This window comes from Littorina saxatilis, linkage group LG5 (genome assembly GCF_037325665.1).
Source record: "Littorina saxatilis isolate snail1 linkage group LG5, US_GU_Lsax_2.0, whole genome shotgun sequence".
In the NCBI taxonomy this organism is placed as follows: domain Eukaryota; kingdom Metazoa; phylum Mollusca; class Gastropoda; order Littorinimorpha; family Littorinidae; genus Littorina; species Littorina saxatilis.
In genome coordinates this window covers 289,959-307,458 of record NC_090249.1, presented here as the reverse complement: position 1 = coordinate 307,458, position 17,500 = coordinate 289,959, and the positions used below count along the sequence as shown (strand labels likewise).

Sequence of the window (17,500 nt, the reverse complement as noted above, 5' to 3'; positions counted from 1 at the left end):
CCCTGCACTTGTTCACATACCCAAAATCAACACTCCAACTGCTCTCTGTGGTGAGTAGGAATTGTTTTAAGAATTTATTTCCAAAACAGGCTAGTGTCTTTTACATAGTTAAAACAAAAATACCAGACAAGTCGCGTAAGGCGAAAATACAACATTTAGTCAAGTAGCTGTCGAACTCACAGAATGAAACTGAACGCATTGCAATTTTTCAGCAAGACCGTATACTCTTAGCATCGTCAGTCCACCGCTCATGACAAAGGCAGTGAAATTGACAAGAAGAGCGGGGTAGTAGTTGCGCTGAGAAGGATAGCACGCTTTTCTGTACCACTCTTCGTTTTAACTTTCTGAGCGTGTTTTTAATCCAAACATATCATATCTATATGTTTTTGGAATCAGGAACCGACAAGGAATAAGATGAAAGTGTCTTTAAATTGATTTGGACAATTTAATTTTGATCATAATTTTTATATGTTTAATTTTTTAGAGCTTGTTTTTAATCCAAATATAACATATTTATATGTTTTTAAAATCAGAAAATGATGAAGAATAAGATGAACGTAAATTTGGATCGTTTTATAAAAAAATTTTTTTTTTTTTTTTACAATTTTTTAGATTTTTAATGACCAAAGTCATTAATTAATGTTTAAGCCACCAAGCTGAAATGCAATACCTAAGTCCGGCCTTCGTCGAAGATTGATTGGCCAAAATTTCAATCAGTTTGATTGAAAAATGAGGGTGTGACAAAGCCGCCTCAACTTTTACAAAAAGCCGGATATGACGTCATCAAAGATATTTATCGAAAAATAAAAATGTTCGGGGATATCATACCCAGGAACTCTCATGTGAAATTTCATAAAGATCGGTCCAGTACTTTGGTCTGAATCGCTCTACACGCACGCACACACACACACACATGCATACACCACGACCCTCGTTTCGATTCCCCCTCTATGTTAAAACATTTAGTCAAAACTTGACTAAGTGTAACAATAACAAGTCGCGTAAGGCCAAAATACAACATTTAGTCAAGTAGCTGTCGAACTCACAGAATGAAACCTTGGACCTAATATTAGGTCCAAGATGAAACTGAACGCAAGCGCAACGCAACGCAGCAAGACCGTATACTCGTAGCATCGTCAGTCCACCGCCCGTGGCAAAGGCAGTGCCAGTGAAATTGACAAGAAGAGCGGGTTATTCGTTGCGCTGAGAAGGATAGCACGCTTTTCTGTACCTCTCTTCGTTTTAACTTTCTGAGCGTGTTTTTAATCCAAACATATCATATCTATATGTTTTTGGAATCAGGAACCGACAAGGAATAAGATGAAAGTGTTTTTAAATTGATTTCGAAAAAAAATTGTGATAATAATTTTTATATATTTAATTTTCAGAGCTTGTTGTTAATCCAAATATAACATATTTATATGTATTTGGAATCAGCAAACGATGGAAATAAGATGAACGTAAATTTGGATCGTTTTATAAAAACAATATTTTTTTTACAATTTTCAGATTTTTAATGACCAAAGTCATTAATTAATTTTTAGGCCACCAAGCTGAAATGCAATACCGAAGTCCGGGCTTCGTCGAAGATTACCTGACCAAAATTTCAACCAATTTGGTGGAAAAATGAGAGCGTGACAGTGCCGCCTCAACTTTCACGAAAAGCCGGATATGACGTCATCAAAGACATTTATCAAAAAAATGAAAAAAAGTGTGAGGATATCATACCCAGGAACTCTCATGTCAAATTTCAAAAAGATCGGTCCAGTAGTTTAGTCTGAATCGCTCTACACACACAGACAGACAGACAGACAGACACACACACACACACACACACACACACACACACACACACACACACACACACACACACACACACACACACACACACACACATACACCATGACCCTCGTCTCGATTTCCCCCTCTACGTTAAAACATTTAGTCAAAACTTGACTAAATGTAAAAAACAAAGACAAAACCATCAAAAAAGCAAACAAGCCCACCCCACACTTCGTCAGGAAGTGATGAAGAATGAAATTAAATTACCCAACTCTCACACGTAAAGTCAGTCGGTCTCTTTTTAAAAGATGTGAAAAACAAAGGGACGTAAGCGCTCTAAATGCATACGACAGGTGTAGTTAGAGTCAGTGAGAGTTAAGCGACTCTCATGGTAACGTCCCTGTCTAAAAGACTTCCAAAAAAGCAATAAGGAAAGAAACACAAGTCATGCTGAGCCAGTCTGTCACCTGATTCTTTTCCCCAGGATTCCCTGTCATAGGACTAGTCACAGCCTGATTCTTTTCCCCAGGATTCCCTGTCATAGGACTAGTCACATCCTGTTTTCGCTGTGTGCCCAATGGTGCAACTGTAGTGGTTGCCGGGGACGTGGGCGGAAAGGCTGTTCCCGGAGTTGGCAGCACGCCCCCGGGATCGTTTGTAGTCGTGCTGGTACTTGTACCTCCCACCGGTGGCAGGTCTGGTGGCGTTACGACGTATACCAGGGGTTCTGCTGGCAACACGTCCGTCCAGAATATCACCCGTTCCTTCACAATGGTGGCCCTTGGAAAACATCAAAGAAAACTTATGTTTGAAGTGATACTGATGAGAAGAAAGGCACTTTTTTGCAAAACAAACAAACAAACAAATTGATAAACAAACAAACAAACAAACAAACAAACAAACAAATCAGATACATGCAAGACATCACACAGTATAGACATGTCAAAGATAGCAAAGGAAACAAGTCGCATAAGGCGAAAATTCAACATTTACTCAAGCTGTCGAACTGACAAAATAAAACCGAAAGCACTGGATTTTTTTTTTTAGCAAAACCGCATACTCGTAGCATCGTCGGTCCACCACTCGTGGCAAAGGCAGTTAAATTGACAAGCCAGAATAGCGCGGTAGTGGTTGCGCTGAGCAGGATAGCACGCTTTTCTGTATCTCTATTCTTCTTAACTTTCTGAGCGTGTTTTTAATCCAAACATATCATATCTATATGTTTTTGGAATCAGGAACCGACAAGGAATAAGATGAAATTGTTTTTAAATCGATTTCGAAAATTTTATTTTAGTCATTCATAATTTCATAATAATTTTCAAAGCTTGTTTTTAATCCGAATATAACATATTTATATGTTTTTCGAATCCGAAAATGATGAAAAATAAGATGAAATTGTTTTTGGATCGTTTTATAAAAAAATTATTTTTAATTACAATTTTCAGATATTTTATGACCAAACTAATTAATTAATTTCTAAGCCTCCAAGTTAAGGTTAGGGTTAGGGTTTTATTGACAGTGCCGCCTCAACTTTTACAAAAAGGCAGATATGACGTCATCAAAAATAACAAAAAAACTTCTGGGGATATCATCCCCCGGAACTCTCATGGAAAGTTTCATAAAGATCGGTCAAGTAGTTTACTCTGAACCGCACTACATACACACACACATACACACACGCACACACACACACACACACACACACACACACACACACACACACACACACACACACACACACACACACACACACACACACACACACACACACACACACACACACACACACACAGACATACACCACGACCCTCGTCTCGATTCCCCCTTCTATATTAAAACATTTAGTCAAAACTTGACTAAATGTAAACAGGGTCATTCAAAAGAAGAAAGAGACAAGGGGAACACTGGTTACGACAAACAAATCCATCCAACATTGCAGGCGCAATAGACGGGAAGAAGCTTATTCAATTCTGTTTCAACGTTAGCCGCCAGCAACTGCAAACTAGAAGCACACCAAATTCAAAGACAGCGAACCAGGAAAGACAAGGCATAAAACATTGCAGACGAGCCTTCACGAAGAAATACAACAGCATAAAGCACGTGAGATCGTGACTCACTCAACATTGACCAGAGTGTCTTTTAACCAAGAGCATTGTCAATTTAAAGACAACGAAAACGAAAAGAGCGAGAAAACAAATAACATGACAGACAAAACCCCGACAAAGAATACAAAAGCTTAGGGCTCGAGGACTCGTGACTCACACAATATTGACCTGGGCGCCTGGAGACAGGTCGCTGGGTGCTGTCCACTGGAAGGTCATTGAGGACTTGGGTGTCGGCCCCGTCTGTGTGATGGACCCACCCTGGTGAACACACTGCAGCTTAGTCATTTATGTATTGTTTGTGACTGGTGGACACGCACTGCAGCTTAGTCATTCATGTATTGTTTGTGACTGATGGACAAGAATGCAAGAATGTTTAAACAAAACGTCTGAGGACAACGGTCATCGTCGGGGGCGAGCGGAGGAGGCTCAAGAAACCCGCAGCGAGATGCCCTGTCAGTGACGGGATGGCTGGGGAGGTGTCTGCTATCGGTAGCATGGGACGTTAGCCGTTGCGGGTGGGAAACGTATTTTCGGTAAATATGATTTATTCAGATCCAAGTTGATTTCCCCAAGGTTATCAAAATAGTTTTTATGAGCGCTGCATTGGTCACAGTGTCACAAGTTTGATCGAATACCAAGATTCTATGTAATCACTGTAGACCAAACGCAGTACATTGTATGAATGTTGAGCAGCATGATGGATGAGTGTGGATAATTAGTTGTTTATAAAGTGCTATAATGAATGATATAGTCGAGCCTTCGTTTGAATAACAAGATGTGTTTCCATCACACAGGTCTCAGGGGAAATGGTTTGTATAATGACAGAGTAATTCCCAGTTCTGAGACTTGTTGTTATTTCGGCAGATACGTTGGTGTTTCAAGTTTCAAGTTCAAGTTTCGAATTCAAGATTCAAGATGCAAGATTCTGCGGTCAACTTTCAAGTTCCGTCTGATGTTTCAAGAGCTGTTCAACAATAAGCCAGCCTGGATCGCATAACTCTTCGATCATCTATATCGTCGCTTCGGGCTTCAAGTTGAGTAACCGGTAGATCTAGAACGCAAAACCGATACAAGAGTGAATAACAATCCGTCGACCTCGGAAGCAAACAACATGAATAAAATTTTGAATTTATAAACTTTCAAATACATCTTGTGTGTTTTGTGTTCGAATTTGTAATAGTGGTGTAATAGAATTTTTTTTAGAAACAAAATTCATCCTTGATCTGGTTCATTACGTAGAAGGTGAGGTCCGAGTACCCTCCGAGTACGTAACAGCACAGGGATCAGCAACATCAGGAAGAGGGGGATAAGGAGAAAGAGGGGGATAAGGAGGAAGAGGAAGATAAGGAGGAAGAGGGGGATAAGGAGGAAGAGGGGGATAAGGAGGAAGAGGGAGATAAGGAGGAAGAGGAAGATAAGGAGGAAGAGGGGGATAAGGAGGAAGAGGGAGATAAGGAGGAAGAGGGGGATAAGGAGGAAGAGGGGGATAAGGAGGAAGAGGGGGATAAGGAGGAAGAGGGGGATAAGGAGAAAGAGGGGGATAAGGAGGAAGAGGGGGATAAGGAGGAAGAGGAAGATAAGGAGGAAGAGGGGGATAAGGAGGAAGAGGAAGATAAGGAGGAAGAGGGGGATAAGGAGGAAGAGGGGGATAAGGAGGAAGAGGAAGATAAGGAGGAAGAGGAAGATAAGGAGGAAGAGGGGGATAAGGGGGAAGAGGGGGATAAGGAGGAAGAGGAAGATAAGGAGGAAGAGGGGGATAAGGAGGAAGAGGAAGATAAGGAGGAAGAGGGGGATAAGGAGGAAGAGGGGGATAAGGAGGAAGAGGGGGATAAGGAGGAAGAGGGGGATAAGGAGGAAGAGGAAGATAAGGAGGAAGAGGAAGATAAGGAGGAAGAGGGGGATAAGGAGGAAGAGGAAGATAAGGAGGAAGAGGAAGATAAGGAGGAAGAGGAAGATAAGGAGGAAGAGGAAGATAAGGAGGAAGAGGAAGATAAGGAGGAAGAGGAAGATAAGGAGGAAGAGGGGGATAAGGAGGAAGAGGGGGATAAGGAGGAAGAGGGGGATAAGGAGGAAGAGGGGGATAAGGAGGAAGAGGGGGATAAGGAGGAAGAGGGGGATAAGGAGGAAGAGGGAGATAAGGAGGAAGAGGAAGATAAGGAGGAAGAGGGGGATAAGGAGGAAGAGGGGGATAAGGAGGAAGAGGGGGATAAGGAGGAAGAGGGAGATAAGGAGGAAGAGGAAGATAAGGAGGAAGAGGGGGATAAGGAGGAAGAGGGGGATAAGGAGGAAGAGGAGGATAAGGAGGAAGAGGGGGATAAGGAGGAAGAGGGAGATAAGGAGGAAGAGGGGGATAAGGAGGAAGAGGAAGATAAGGAGGAAGAGGGGGATAAGGAGGAAGAGGGAGATAAGGAGGAAGAGGGGGATAAGGAGGAAGAGGGGGATAAGGAGGAAGAGGAAGATAAGGAGGAAGAGGGGGATAAGGAGGAAGAGGAAGATAAGGAGGAAGAGGGGGATAAGGAGGAAGAGGGGGATAAGGAGGAAGAGGGGGATAAGGAGGAAGAGGGAGATAAGGAGGAAGAGGAAGATAAGGAGGAAGAGGAAGATAAGGAGGAAGAGGGGGATAAGGAGGAAGAGGGGGATAAGGAGGAAGAGGAAGATAAGGAGGAAGAGGGGGATAAGGAGGAAGAGGGGGATAAGGAGGAAGAGGGGGATAAGGAGGAAGAGGGGGATAAGGAGGAAGAGGGGGATAAGGAGGAAGAGGGGGATAAGGAGGAAGAGGGGGATAAGGAGGAAGAGGAAGATAAGGAGGAAGAGGGGGATAAGGAGGAAGAGGGGGATAAGGAGGAAGAGGGGGATAAGGAGGAAGAGGGGGATAAGGAGGAAGAGGAAGATAAGGAGGAAGAGGGGGATAAGGAGGAAGAGGAAGATAAGGAGGAAGAGGGGGATAAGGAGGAAGAGGGGGATAAGGAGGAAGAGGGGGATAAGGAGGAAGAGGAAGATAAGGAGGAAGAGGAAGATAAGGAGGAAGAGGAAGATAAGGAGGAAGAGGGGGATAAGGAGGAAGAGGGGGATAAGGAGGAAGAGGAAGATAAGGAGGAAGAGGAAGATAAGGAGGAAGAGGGGGATAAGGAGGAAGAGGGAGATAAGGAGGAAGAGGGGGATAAGGAGGAAGAGGGGGATAAGGAGGAAGAGGGGGATAAGGAGGAAGAGGGGGATAAGGAGGAAGAGGAAGATAAGGAGGAAGAGGGGGATAAGGAGGAAGAGGGGGATAAGGAGGAAGAGGAAGATAAGGAGGAAGAGGGGGATAAGGAGGAAGAGGAAGATAAGGAGGAAGAGGGGGATAAGGAGGAGGAGGCGGATAAGGCGGAGGAGGAGGAGGAAGAGGGGGATAAGGAGGAAGAGGAAGATAAGGAGGAAGAGGGGGATAAGGAGGAAGAGGAAGATAAGGAGGAAGAGGGGGATAAGGAGGAAGAGGGGGATAAGGAGGAAGAGGGGGATAAGGAGGAAGAGGAAGATAAGGAGGAAGAGGGGGATAAGGAGGAAGAGGAAGATAAGGAGGAAGAGGGGGATAAGGAGGAGGAGGCGGATAAGGCGGAGGAGGAGGAGGAAGAGGGGGATAAGGAGGAAGAGGGGGATAAGGAGGAGGAGGAAGATAAGGAGGAAGAGGGGGATAAGGAGGAAGAGGAAGATAAGGAGGAAGAGGGGGATAAGGAGGAAGAGGGGGATAAGGAGGAAGAGGAAGATAAGGAGGAAGAGGGGGATAAGGAGGAAGAGGAAGATAAGGAGGAAGAGGGGGATAAGGAGGAGGAGGCGGATAAGGCGGAGGAGGAGGAGGAAGAGGGGGATAAGGAGGAAGAGGGGGATAAGGAGGAGGAGGAAGAAGAGGGGGATAAGGAGGAGGAGGGGGATAAGGCGGAGGAGGAGGAGGAAGAGGAAGATAAGGAGGAAGAGGGGGATAAGGAGGAGGAGGCGGATAAGGCGGAGGAGGAGGAGGAAGAGGAAGATAAGGAGGAAGAGGGGGATAAGGAGGAGGAGGCGGATAAGGCGGAGGAGGAGGAGGAAGAGGGGGATAAGGAGGAAGAGGGGGATAAGGAGGAGGAGGAAGATAAGGAGGAAGAGGGGGATAAGGAGGAAGAGGAAGATAAGGAGGAAGAGGGGGATAAGGAGGAAGAGGGGGATAAGGAGGAAGAGGAAGATAAGGAGGAAGAGGGGGATAAGGAGGAAGAGGAAGATAAGGAGGAAGAGGGGGATAAGGAGGAAGAGGAAGATAAGGAGGAAGAGGAAGATAAGGAGGAAGAGGGGGATAAGGAGGAAGAGGGGGATAAGGAGGAAGAGGAAGATAAGGAGGAAGAGGAAGATAAGGAGGAAGAGGGGGATAAGGAGGAAGAGGAAGATAAGGAGGAAGAGGAAGATAAGGAGGAAGAGGGGGATAAGGAGGAAGAGGGGGATAAGGAGGAAGAGGGGGATAAGGAGGAAGAGGGGGATAAGGAGGAAGAGGGGGATAAGGAGGAAGAGGGGGATAAGGAGGAAGAGGGGGATAAGGAGGAGGAGGAAGATAAGGAGGAAGAGGGGGATAAGGAGGAGGAGGAAGATAAGGAGGAAGAGGGGGATAAGGAGGAAGAGGAAGATAAGGAGGAAGAGGGGGATAAGGAGGAAGAGGAAGATAAGGAGGAAGAGGGGGATAAGGAGGAAGAGGAAGATAAGGAGGAAGAGGGGGATAAGGAGGAAGAGGGGGATAAGGAGGAAGAGGAAGATAAGGAGGAAGAGGGGGATAAGGAGGAAGAGGGGGATAAGGAGGAAGAGGAAGATAAGGAGGAAGAGGGGGATAAGGAGGAAGAGGGGGATAAGGAGGAAGAGGGGGATAAGGAGGAAGAGGGGGATAAGGAGGAAGAGGGGGATAAGGAGGAAGAGGGGGATAAGGAGGAAGAGGAAGATAAGGAGGAAGAGGGGGATAAGGAGGAGGAGGCGGATAAGGCGGAGGAGGAGGAGGAAGAGGGGGATAAGGAGGAAGAGGGGGATAAGGAGGAGGAGGAAGATAAGGAGGAAGAGGGGGATAAGGAGGAAGAGGAAGATAAGGAGGAAGAGGGGGATAAGGAGGAAGAAGGGGATAAGGAGGAAGAGGAAGATAAGGAGGAAGAGGGGGATAAGGAGGAAGAGGAAGATAAGGAGGAAGAGGGGGATAAGGAGGAGGAGGCGGATAAGGCGGAGGAGGAGGAGGAAGAGGGGGATAAGGAGGAAGAGGAAGATAAGGAGGAAGAGGGGGATAAGGAGGAAGAGGAAGATAAGGAGGAAGAGGGGGATAAGGAGGAAGAGGGGGATAAGGAGGAAGAGGGGGATAAGGAGGAAGAGGAAGATAAGGAGGAAGAGGGGGATAAGGAGGAAGAGGGGGATAAGGAGGAAGAGGAAGATAAGGAGGAAGAGGGGGATAAGGAGGAAGAGGGGGATAAGGAGGAAGAGGAAGATAAGGAGGAAGAGGGGGATAAGGAGGAAGAGGAAGATAAGGAGGAAGAGGGGGATAAGGAGGAGGAGGCGGATAAGGCGGAGGAGGAAGATAAGGAGGAAGAGGAAGATAAGGAGGAAGAGGAAGATAAGGAGGAAGAGGGGGATAAGGAGGAAGAGGGGGATAAGGAGGAAGAGGAAGATAAGGAGGAAGAGGGGGATAAGGAGGAAGAGGGGGATAAGGAGGAAGAGGGGGATAAGGAGGAAGAGGGGGATAAGGAGGAAGAGGGGGATAAGGAGGAAGAGGGGGATAAGGAGGAAGAGGGGGATAAGGAGGAAGAGGAAGATAAGGAGGAAGAGGGGGATAAGGAGGAAGAGGGGGATAAGGAGGAAGAGGGGGATAAGGAGGAAGAGGGGGATAAGGAGGAAGAGGAAGATAAGGAGGAAGAGGGGGATAAGGAGGAAGAGGAAGATAAGGAGGAAGAGGGGGATAAGGAGGAAGAGGGGGATAAGGAGGAAGAGGGGGATAAGGAGGAAGAGGAAGATAAGGAGGAAGAGGAAGATAAGGAGGAAGAGGAAGATAAGGAGGAAGAGGGGGATAAGGAGGAAGAGGGGGATAAGGAGGAAGAGGAAGATAAGGAGGAAGAGGAAGATAAGGAGGAAGAGGGGGATAAGGAGGAAGAGGGGGATAAGGAGGAAGAGGGGGATAAGGAGGAAGAGGGGGATAAGGAGGAAGAGGGGGATAAGGAGGAAGAGGGGGATAAGGAGGAGGAGGAAGATAAGGAGGAAGAGGGGGATAAGGAGGAAGAGGAAGATAAGGAGGAAGAGGGGGATAAGGAGGAAGAGGAAGATAAGGAGGAAGAGGGGGATAAGGAGGAAGAGGAAGATAAGGAGGAAGAGGGGGATAAGGAGGAAGAGGAAGATAAGGAGGAAGAGGGGGATAAGGAGGAAGAGGGGGATAAGGAGGAAGAGGAAGATAAGGAGGAAGAGGGGGATAAGGAGGAAGAGGGGGATAAGGAGGAAGAGGAAGATAAGGAGGAAGAGGGGGATAAGGAGGAAGAGGGGGATAAGGAGGAAGAGGGGGATAAGGAGGAAGAGGGGGATAAGGAGGAAGAGGGGGATAAGGAGGAAGAGGAAGATAAGGAGGAAGAGGGGGATAAGGAGGAGGAGGCGGATAAGGCGGAGGAGGAGGAGGAAGAGGGGGATAAGGAGGAAGAGGGGGATAAGGAGGAGGAGGAAGATAAGGAGGAAGAGGGGGATAAGGAGGAAGAGGAAGATAAGGAGGAAGAGGGGGATAAGGAGGAAGAGGGGGATAAGGAGGAAGAGGAAGATAAGGAGGAAGAGGGGGATAAGGAGGAAGAGGAAGATAAGGAGGAAGAGGGGGATAAGGAGGAGGAGGCGGATAAGGCGGAGGAGGAGGAGGAAGAGGGGGATAAGGAGGAAGAGGGGGATAAGGAGGAGGAGGAAGATAAGGAGGAAGAGGGGGATAAGGAGGAAGAGGAAGATAAGGAGGAAGAGGGGGATAAGGAGGAAGAGGGGGATAAGGAGGAAGAGGAAGATAAGGAGGAAGAGGGGGATAAGGAGGAAGAGGAAGATAAGGAGGAAGAGGGGGATAAGGAGGAGGAGGCGGATAAGGCGGAGGAGGAGGAGGAAGAGGGGGATAAGGAGGAAGAGGAAGATAAGGAGGAAGAGGGGGATAAGGAGGAAGAGGAAGATAAGGAGGAAGAGGGGGATAAGGAGGAAGAGGGGGATAAGGAGGAAGAGGGGGATAAGGAGGAAGAGGAAGATAAGGAGGAAGAGGGGGATAAGGAGGAAGAGGGGGATAAGGAGGAAGAGGAAGATAAGGAGGAAGAGGGGGATAAGGAGGAAGAGGGGGATAAGGAGGAAGAGGAAGATAAGGAGGAAGAGGGGGATAAGGAGGAAGAGGAAGATAAGGAGGAAGAGGGGGATAAGGAGGAGGAGGCGGATAAGGCGGAGGAGGAGGAGGAAGAGGGGGATAAGGAGGAAGAGGAAGATAAGGAGGAAGAGGGGGATAAGGAGGAAGAGGAAGATAAGGAGGAAGAGGGGGATAAGGAGGAAGAGGGGGATAAGGAGGAAGAGGGGGATAAGGAGGAAGAGGAAGATAAGGAGGAAGAGGGGGATAAGGAGGAAGAGGAAGATAAGGAGGAAGAGGGGGATAAGGAGGAGGAGGCGGATAAGGCGGAGGAGGAGGAGGAAGAGGGGGATAAGGAGGAAGAGGGGGATAAGGAGGAGGAGGAAGATAAGGAGGAAGAGGGGGATAAGGAGGAAGAGGAAGATAAGGAGGAAGAGGGGGATAAGGAGGAAGAGGGGGATAAGGAGGAAGAGGAAGATAAGGAGGAAGAGGGGGATAAGGAGGAAGAGGAAGATAAGGAGGAAGAGGGGGATAAGGAGGAGGAGGCGGATAAGGCGGAGGAGGAGGAGGAAGAGGGGGATAAGGAGGAAGAGGGGGATAAGGAGGAGGAGGAAGAAGAGGGGGATAAGGAGGAGGAGGGGGATAAGGCGGAGGAGGAGGAGGAAGAGGAAGATAAGGAGGAAGAGGGGGATAAGGAGGAGGAGGCGGATAAGGCGGAGGAGGAGGAGGAAGAGGAAGATAAGGAGGAAGAGGGGGATAAGGAGGAGGAGGCGGATAAGGCGGAGGAGGAGGAGGAAGAGGGGGATAAGGAGGAAGAGGGGGATAAGGAGGAGGAGGAAGATAAGGAGGAAGAGGGGGATAAGGAGGAAGAGGAAGATAAGGAGGAAGAGGGGGATAAGGAGGAAGAGGGGGATAAGGAGGAAGAGGAAGATAAGGAGGAAGAGGGGGATAAGGAGGAAGAGGAAGATAAGGAGGAAGAGGGGGATAAGGAGGAAGAGGGGGATAAGGAGGAAGAGGAAGATAAGGAGGAAGAGGGGGATAAGGAGGAAGAGGAAGATAAGGAGGAAGAGGGGGATAAGGAGGAAGAGGAAGATAAGGAGGAAGAGGGGGATAAGGAGGAAGAGGGGGATAAGGAGGAAGAGGGGGATAAGGAGGAAGAGGAAGATAAGGAGGAAGAGGAAGATAAGGAGGAAGAGGAAGATAAGGAGGAAGAGGGGGATAAGGAGGAAGAGGGGGATAAGGAGGAAGAGGAAGATAAGGAGGAAGAGGAAGATAAGGAGGAAGAGGGGGATAAGGAGGAAGAGGGGGATAAGGAGGAAGAGGGGGATAAGGAGGAAGAGGGGGATAAGGAGGAAGAGGGGGATAAGGAGGAAGAGGGGGATAAGGAGGAAGAGGGGGATAAGGAGGAGGAGGAAGATAAGGAGGAAGAGGGGGATAAGGAGGAAGAGGAAGATAAGGAGGAAGAGGGGGATAAGGAGGAAGAGGAAGATAAGGAGGAAGAGGGGGATAAGGAGGAAGAGGAAGATAAGGAGGAAGAGGGGGATAAGGAGGAAGAGGAAGATAAGGAGGAAGAGGGGGATAAGGAGGAAGAGGGGGATAAGGAGGAAGAGGAAGATAAGGAGGAAGAGGGGGATAAGGAGGAAGAGGGGGATAAGGAGGAAGAGGAAGATAAGGAGGAAGAGGGGGATAAGGAGGAAGAGGGGGATAAGGAGGAAGAGGGGGATAAGGAGGAAGAGGGGGATAAGGAGGAAGAGGAAGATAAGGAGGAAGAGGGGGATAAGGAGGAGGAGGCGGATAAGGCGGAGGAGGAGGAGGAAGAGGGGGATAAGGAGGAAGAGGGGGATAAGGAGGAGGAGGAAGATAAGGAGGAAGAGGGGGATAAGGAGGAAGAGGAAGATAAGGAGGAAGAGGGGGATAAGGAGGAAGAGGGGGATAAGGAGGAAGAGGAAGATAAGGAGGAAGAGGGGGATAAGGAGGAAGAGGAAGATAAGGAGGAAGAGGGGGATAAGGAGGAGGAGGCGGATAAGGCGGAGGAGGAGGAGGAAGAGGGGGATAAGGAGGAAGAGGAAGATAAGGAGGAAGAGGGGGATAAGGAGGAAGAGGAAGATAAGGAGGAAGAGGGGGATAAGGAGGAAGAGGGGGATAAGGAGGAAGAGGGGGATAAGGAGGAAGAGGAAGATAAGGAGGAAGAGGGGGATAAGGAGGAAGAGGGGGATAAGGAGGAAGAGGAAGATAAGGAGGAAGAGGGGGATAAGGAGGAAGAGGGGGATAAGGAGGAAGAGGAAGATAAGGAGGAAGAGGGGGATAAGGAGGAAGAGGAAGATAAGGAGGAAGAGGGGGATAAGGAGGAGGAGGCGGATAAGGCGGAGGAGGAGGAGGAAGAGGGGGATAAGGAGGAAGAGGAAGATAAGGAGGAAGAGGGGGATAAGGAGGAAGAGGAAGATAAGGAGGAAGAGGGGGATAAGGAGGAAGAGGGGGATAAGGAGGAAGAGGGGGATAAGGAGGAAGAGGAAGATAAGGAGGAAGAGGGGGATAAGGAGGAAGAGGAAGATAAGGAGGAAGAGGGGGATAAGGAGGAGGAGGCGGATAAGGCGGAGGAGGAGGAGGAAGAGGGGGATAAGGAGGAAGAGGGGGATAAGGAGGAGGAGGAAGATAAGGAGGAAGAGGGGGATAAGGAGGAAGAGGAAGATAAGGAGGAAGAGGGGGATAAGGAGGAAGAGGGGGATAAGGAGGAAGAGGAAGATAAGGAGGAAGAGGGGGATAAGGAGGAAGAGGAAGATAAGGAGGAAGAGGGGGATAAGGAGGAGGAGGCGGATAAGGCGGAGGAGGAGGAGGAAGAGGGGGATAAGGAGGAAGAGGGGATAAGGAGGAGGAGGAAGAAGAGGGGGATAAGGAGGAGGAGGGGGATAAGGCGGAGGAGGAAGAAGAGGGGGATAAGGAGGAGGAGGCGGATAAGGCGGAGGAGGAGGAGGAAGAGGGGGATAAGGAGGAAGAGGGGGATAAGGAGGAGGAGGAAGAAGAGGGGGATAAGGAGGAAGAGGGGGATAAGGAGGAGGAGGAAGAAGAGGGGGATAAGGAGGAGGAGGGGGATAAGGCGGAGGAGGAGGAGGAAGAGCGGGATAAGGAGGAGGAGGAAGAAGAGGGGGATAAGGAGGAGGAGGGGGATAAGGCGGAGGAGGAGGAGGAAGAGGGGGATAAGGATAAGGAGGAGGAGGAGGAAGAGGGGATAAGGAGGAGGAGGGGGATAAGGAGGAGGAGGAAGAAGAGGGGGATAAGGAGGAAGAGGGGGATAAGGAGGAGGGGGATAACGAGGAGAAGGAAGAGGGGGATAAGGAGGAGGAGGAAGAGGGGGATAAGGAGGAGGGGGATATGGAGGAGAGGAGGAGGGGGATAAGGAGGAGAGGAAGAGGGGGATAAGGAGGAGGGGGATATGGAGGAGAGGAAGAGGGCGATAAGGAGGAGGGGGATATGGAGGAGAGGAGGAGGGGGATAAGGAGGAGAGGAAGAGGGGGATAAGGAGGAGGGGGATATGGAGGAGAGGAAGAGGGCGATAAGGAGGAGAGGAAGAGGGCGATAAGGAGGAGGGGGATATGGAGGAGAGGAAGAGGGGGATAAGGAGGAGAGGGATATGGAGGAGAGGAAGAGGGGGATAAGGAGGAGGGGGATATGGAGGAGGGGGAGGAAGAGGGTGATAAGGAAAATGAGGAGGGGGATAAGGAGGAGGAGGAAGAGGGGGATAAGAAGGAGGAGTGGGATAAGGAAGAGGAGGATAAGGAGGAGGAGGAAGAGAAGGAAGAGGAGAAAGAGGGGGATAAGGAGGAGGAAGAGGAGAAAGAGGGGGATAAGGAGGAGGAAGAGGAGGAAGAGGGGGATAAGGAGGAGGAAGATGAGGAAGACGGGGATAAGGAAGAGGGGGAAGAGGAGGAAGACGGGGATAAGGAAGAGGGGGAAGAGGAGGAAGACGGGGATAAGGAAGAGGGGGAAGAGGAGGAAGACGGGGATAAGGAAGAGGGGGAAGAGGAGGAAGACGGGGATAAGGAAGAGGGGGAAGAGGAGGAAGACGGGGATAAGGAAGAGGGGGAAGAGGAGGAAGACGGCGATAAGGAAGAGGGGATAAGGAGGAGGGGATAAGGAGGAACGAGGAGGAAGAGGGGATAAGGAAGAGGGGGAAGAGGAGGAAGACGGGGATAAGGAAGAGGGGGAAGAGGAGGAAGACGGGGATAAGGAAGAGGGGGAAGAGGAGGAAGACGGGGATAAGGAAGAGGGGGAAGAGGAGGAAGACGGGGATAAGGAAGAGGAGGAAGACGGCGATAAGGAAGAGGGGATAAGGAGGAGGGGATAAGGAGGAACGAGGAGGAAGAGGGGATAAGGAAGAGGGGATAAGGAGGATCGAGGAGGAAGAGGGGATAAGGAAGAGGAGGAAGACGGCGATAAGGAAGAGGGGATAAGGAGGATCGAGGAGGAAGAGGGGATAAGGAAGAGGAGGAAGACGGCGATAAGGAAGAGGGGATAAGGAGGATCGAGGAGGAAGAGGGGATAAGGAAGAGGAGGAAGACGGCGATAAGGAAGAGGGGATAAGGAAGAGGAGGAAGACGGCGATAAGGAAGAGGGGATAAGGAGGATCGAGGAGGAAGAGGGGATAAGGAGGAGGAGGAAGACGGTGATAAGGAAGAGGAGGAAGACGGGGAGAAGGAGGAAGAGGAGGAGGAAGAGGAGGAGGAAGAAGAATAGGAGGTGGAAGACGGGGATAAGGAGGAGGAGGAAGATTAGGAGGAGCAAGGGGAGGGGGAAGAATAGGAAGAGGAGAAGGAGGAAGAGGATGAGGAAGAAGAAGAGGAGGAGGAAGAAGAATAGGAGGAGGAAGAGGAAGAAGAGGGGGGAAAAGGAAGAGGAGGAAGAATAGGAAGAGGAGGAGGAAGAATAGGACGGAGGAGGAAGAGGTGGATAAGGAGGAGGAGGACGATTAGGAGGTGGTGGACCAGAACGATGATTATGACACCAATTATACCAGTGAGAAGATGACAACATCGATGCTATCAATGGCAGTGAAGATGATCATGGAAAGGTGAATCAAGTGACCACAGTCACAGTACATCCGCTATGCCAAACATGATATGAATAGTGCATAATTATTGTATTCGTTAATTGTGTTGAACTCTACGCGTGAGTGAACCTCGTGCATGAAGATTGTGGATACTCACGTTGCACACGACTCTTGCCTGGTCAGTCAACGCCACCATGCTCCCCACAGCAAGCTGTCCGGAGTACGCTGAGGCCATGAAGCCTTTGAAGTCGTCGCCACTGATTGTCACTAAAACACAGGCCCGCTCTGGTTAGTGTAGCGTCTGTTGTGGTAACAGATAGACACACAGACAGATAGGCAGACAAAAAAACAGACGTATACAAGACGGAGCCGACATGACAGTGGCCAGAGTACGATGTTGCCATAAAACCGTGCATTCATCTAGACTGGTTGTCACTGCAGTACACACACGTTTCGGTAAGTGGCTTGGAAACCTGTGTGTAAGGGTAGCATTCAAATAAAACAAAGCAGACACGCTTTCACTGACGTAGTGTGTGCTCCCTTCAGTGAAGAGTGTTGTAATGTTATCATTGAGGGTTGCTGGTATCAGTCTTAGATTGTATATGATTAGCTGCTTGGCTGTACAATAGGACATCATTTTGTTGTGCTTGTACATGTTTGTAAGTGTCCAAGTCGAAGGAAGCTCGTGTCCCGCACAAAAGGTCCAACAGATGTGTGGATGACACCACACCCTGCACAACACCTACACGTACCTGTGACGGTAGCTGACGGCAAGACCTGACCAGACGACACGTTGACCGTGTATGGAGACGGGGCCTGCTGGGGAGGCTGTCCGTGAGAAGGGACCATGCTTCCGCACGCGCTCTCAGGCGCCCCACCGCTATACGCATGCGCAACATGGCCGCCACGTGACAGGAGACCAATGAAAACCGTCAACGTGGCAGTAAGTAGTTGGCTAGAGCTAGGCATAGTGTTTACTGGTGTAGCTGCGACGTTTCAAATCTGCATATAAGAGGAGAAAGACATTAGACAACTTTATGATCTCGAACAAGAAATTACTGTGTTGTGTATAATTTCACAATATCAAACAACATGCAACGCAACCTAAAAAAATATAAAACATGCTCAGTATACCAAAAGGATAATTGCACTAACGATCACTGGACACTTCATCGCATTAAACCAAAAAAGGCTTAAACTCATAGTACCGTTTAATCATGTTTCATAAATCAACAAAATAATCTCTCTCTCTCTCTC

General features: G+C 48.8%; 1 protein-coding gene across 4 annotated transcripts in view; it reads right to left on the bottom strand.

Moving 5' to 3' along the window:
• Window positions 1-200: 200 nt before the first annotated feature.
• LOC138966007 (putative defense protein Hdd11-like) overlaps window positions 201-17,500 on the bottom strand; it is a 19,683-nt gene continuing 2,383 nt past the window's right edge. For all 4 annotated transcript variants that reach the window (XM_070338093.1, XM_070338094.1, XM_070338095.1 and 1 more), the window contains 4 exons: window positions 16,996-17,245; window positions 16,401-16,510; window positions 4,045-4,145; window positions 201-2,562 (listed from right to left, as the gene is read on the bottom strand). In XM_070338093.1, the coding sequence (XP_070194194.1) occupies window positions 2,187-2,562; window positions 4,045-4,145; window positions 16,401-16,510; window positions 16,996-17,212 (804 nt within the window). In that variant the 5' untranslated portion in view covers window positions 17,213-17,245 and the 3' untranslated portion in view covers window positions 201-2,186. The remainder of the gene's footprint in view (window positions 2,563-4,044; window positions 4,146-16,400; window positions 16,511-16,995; window positions 17,246-17,500) is intronic.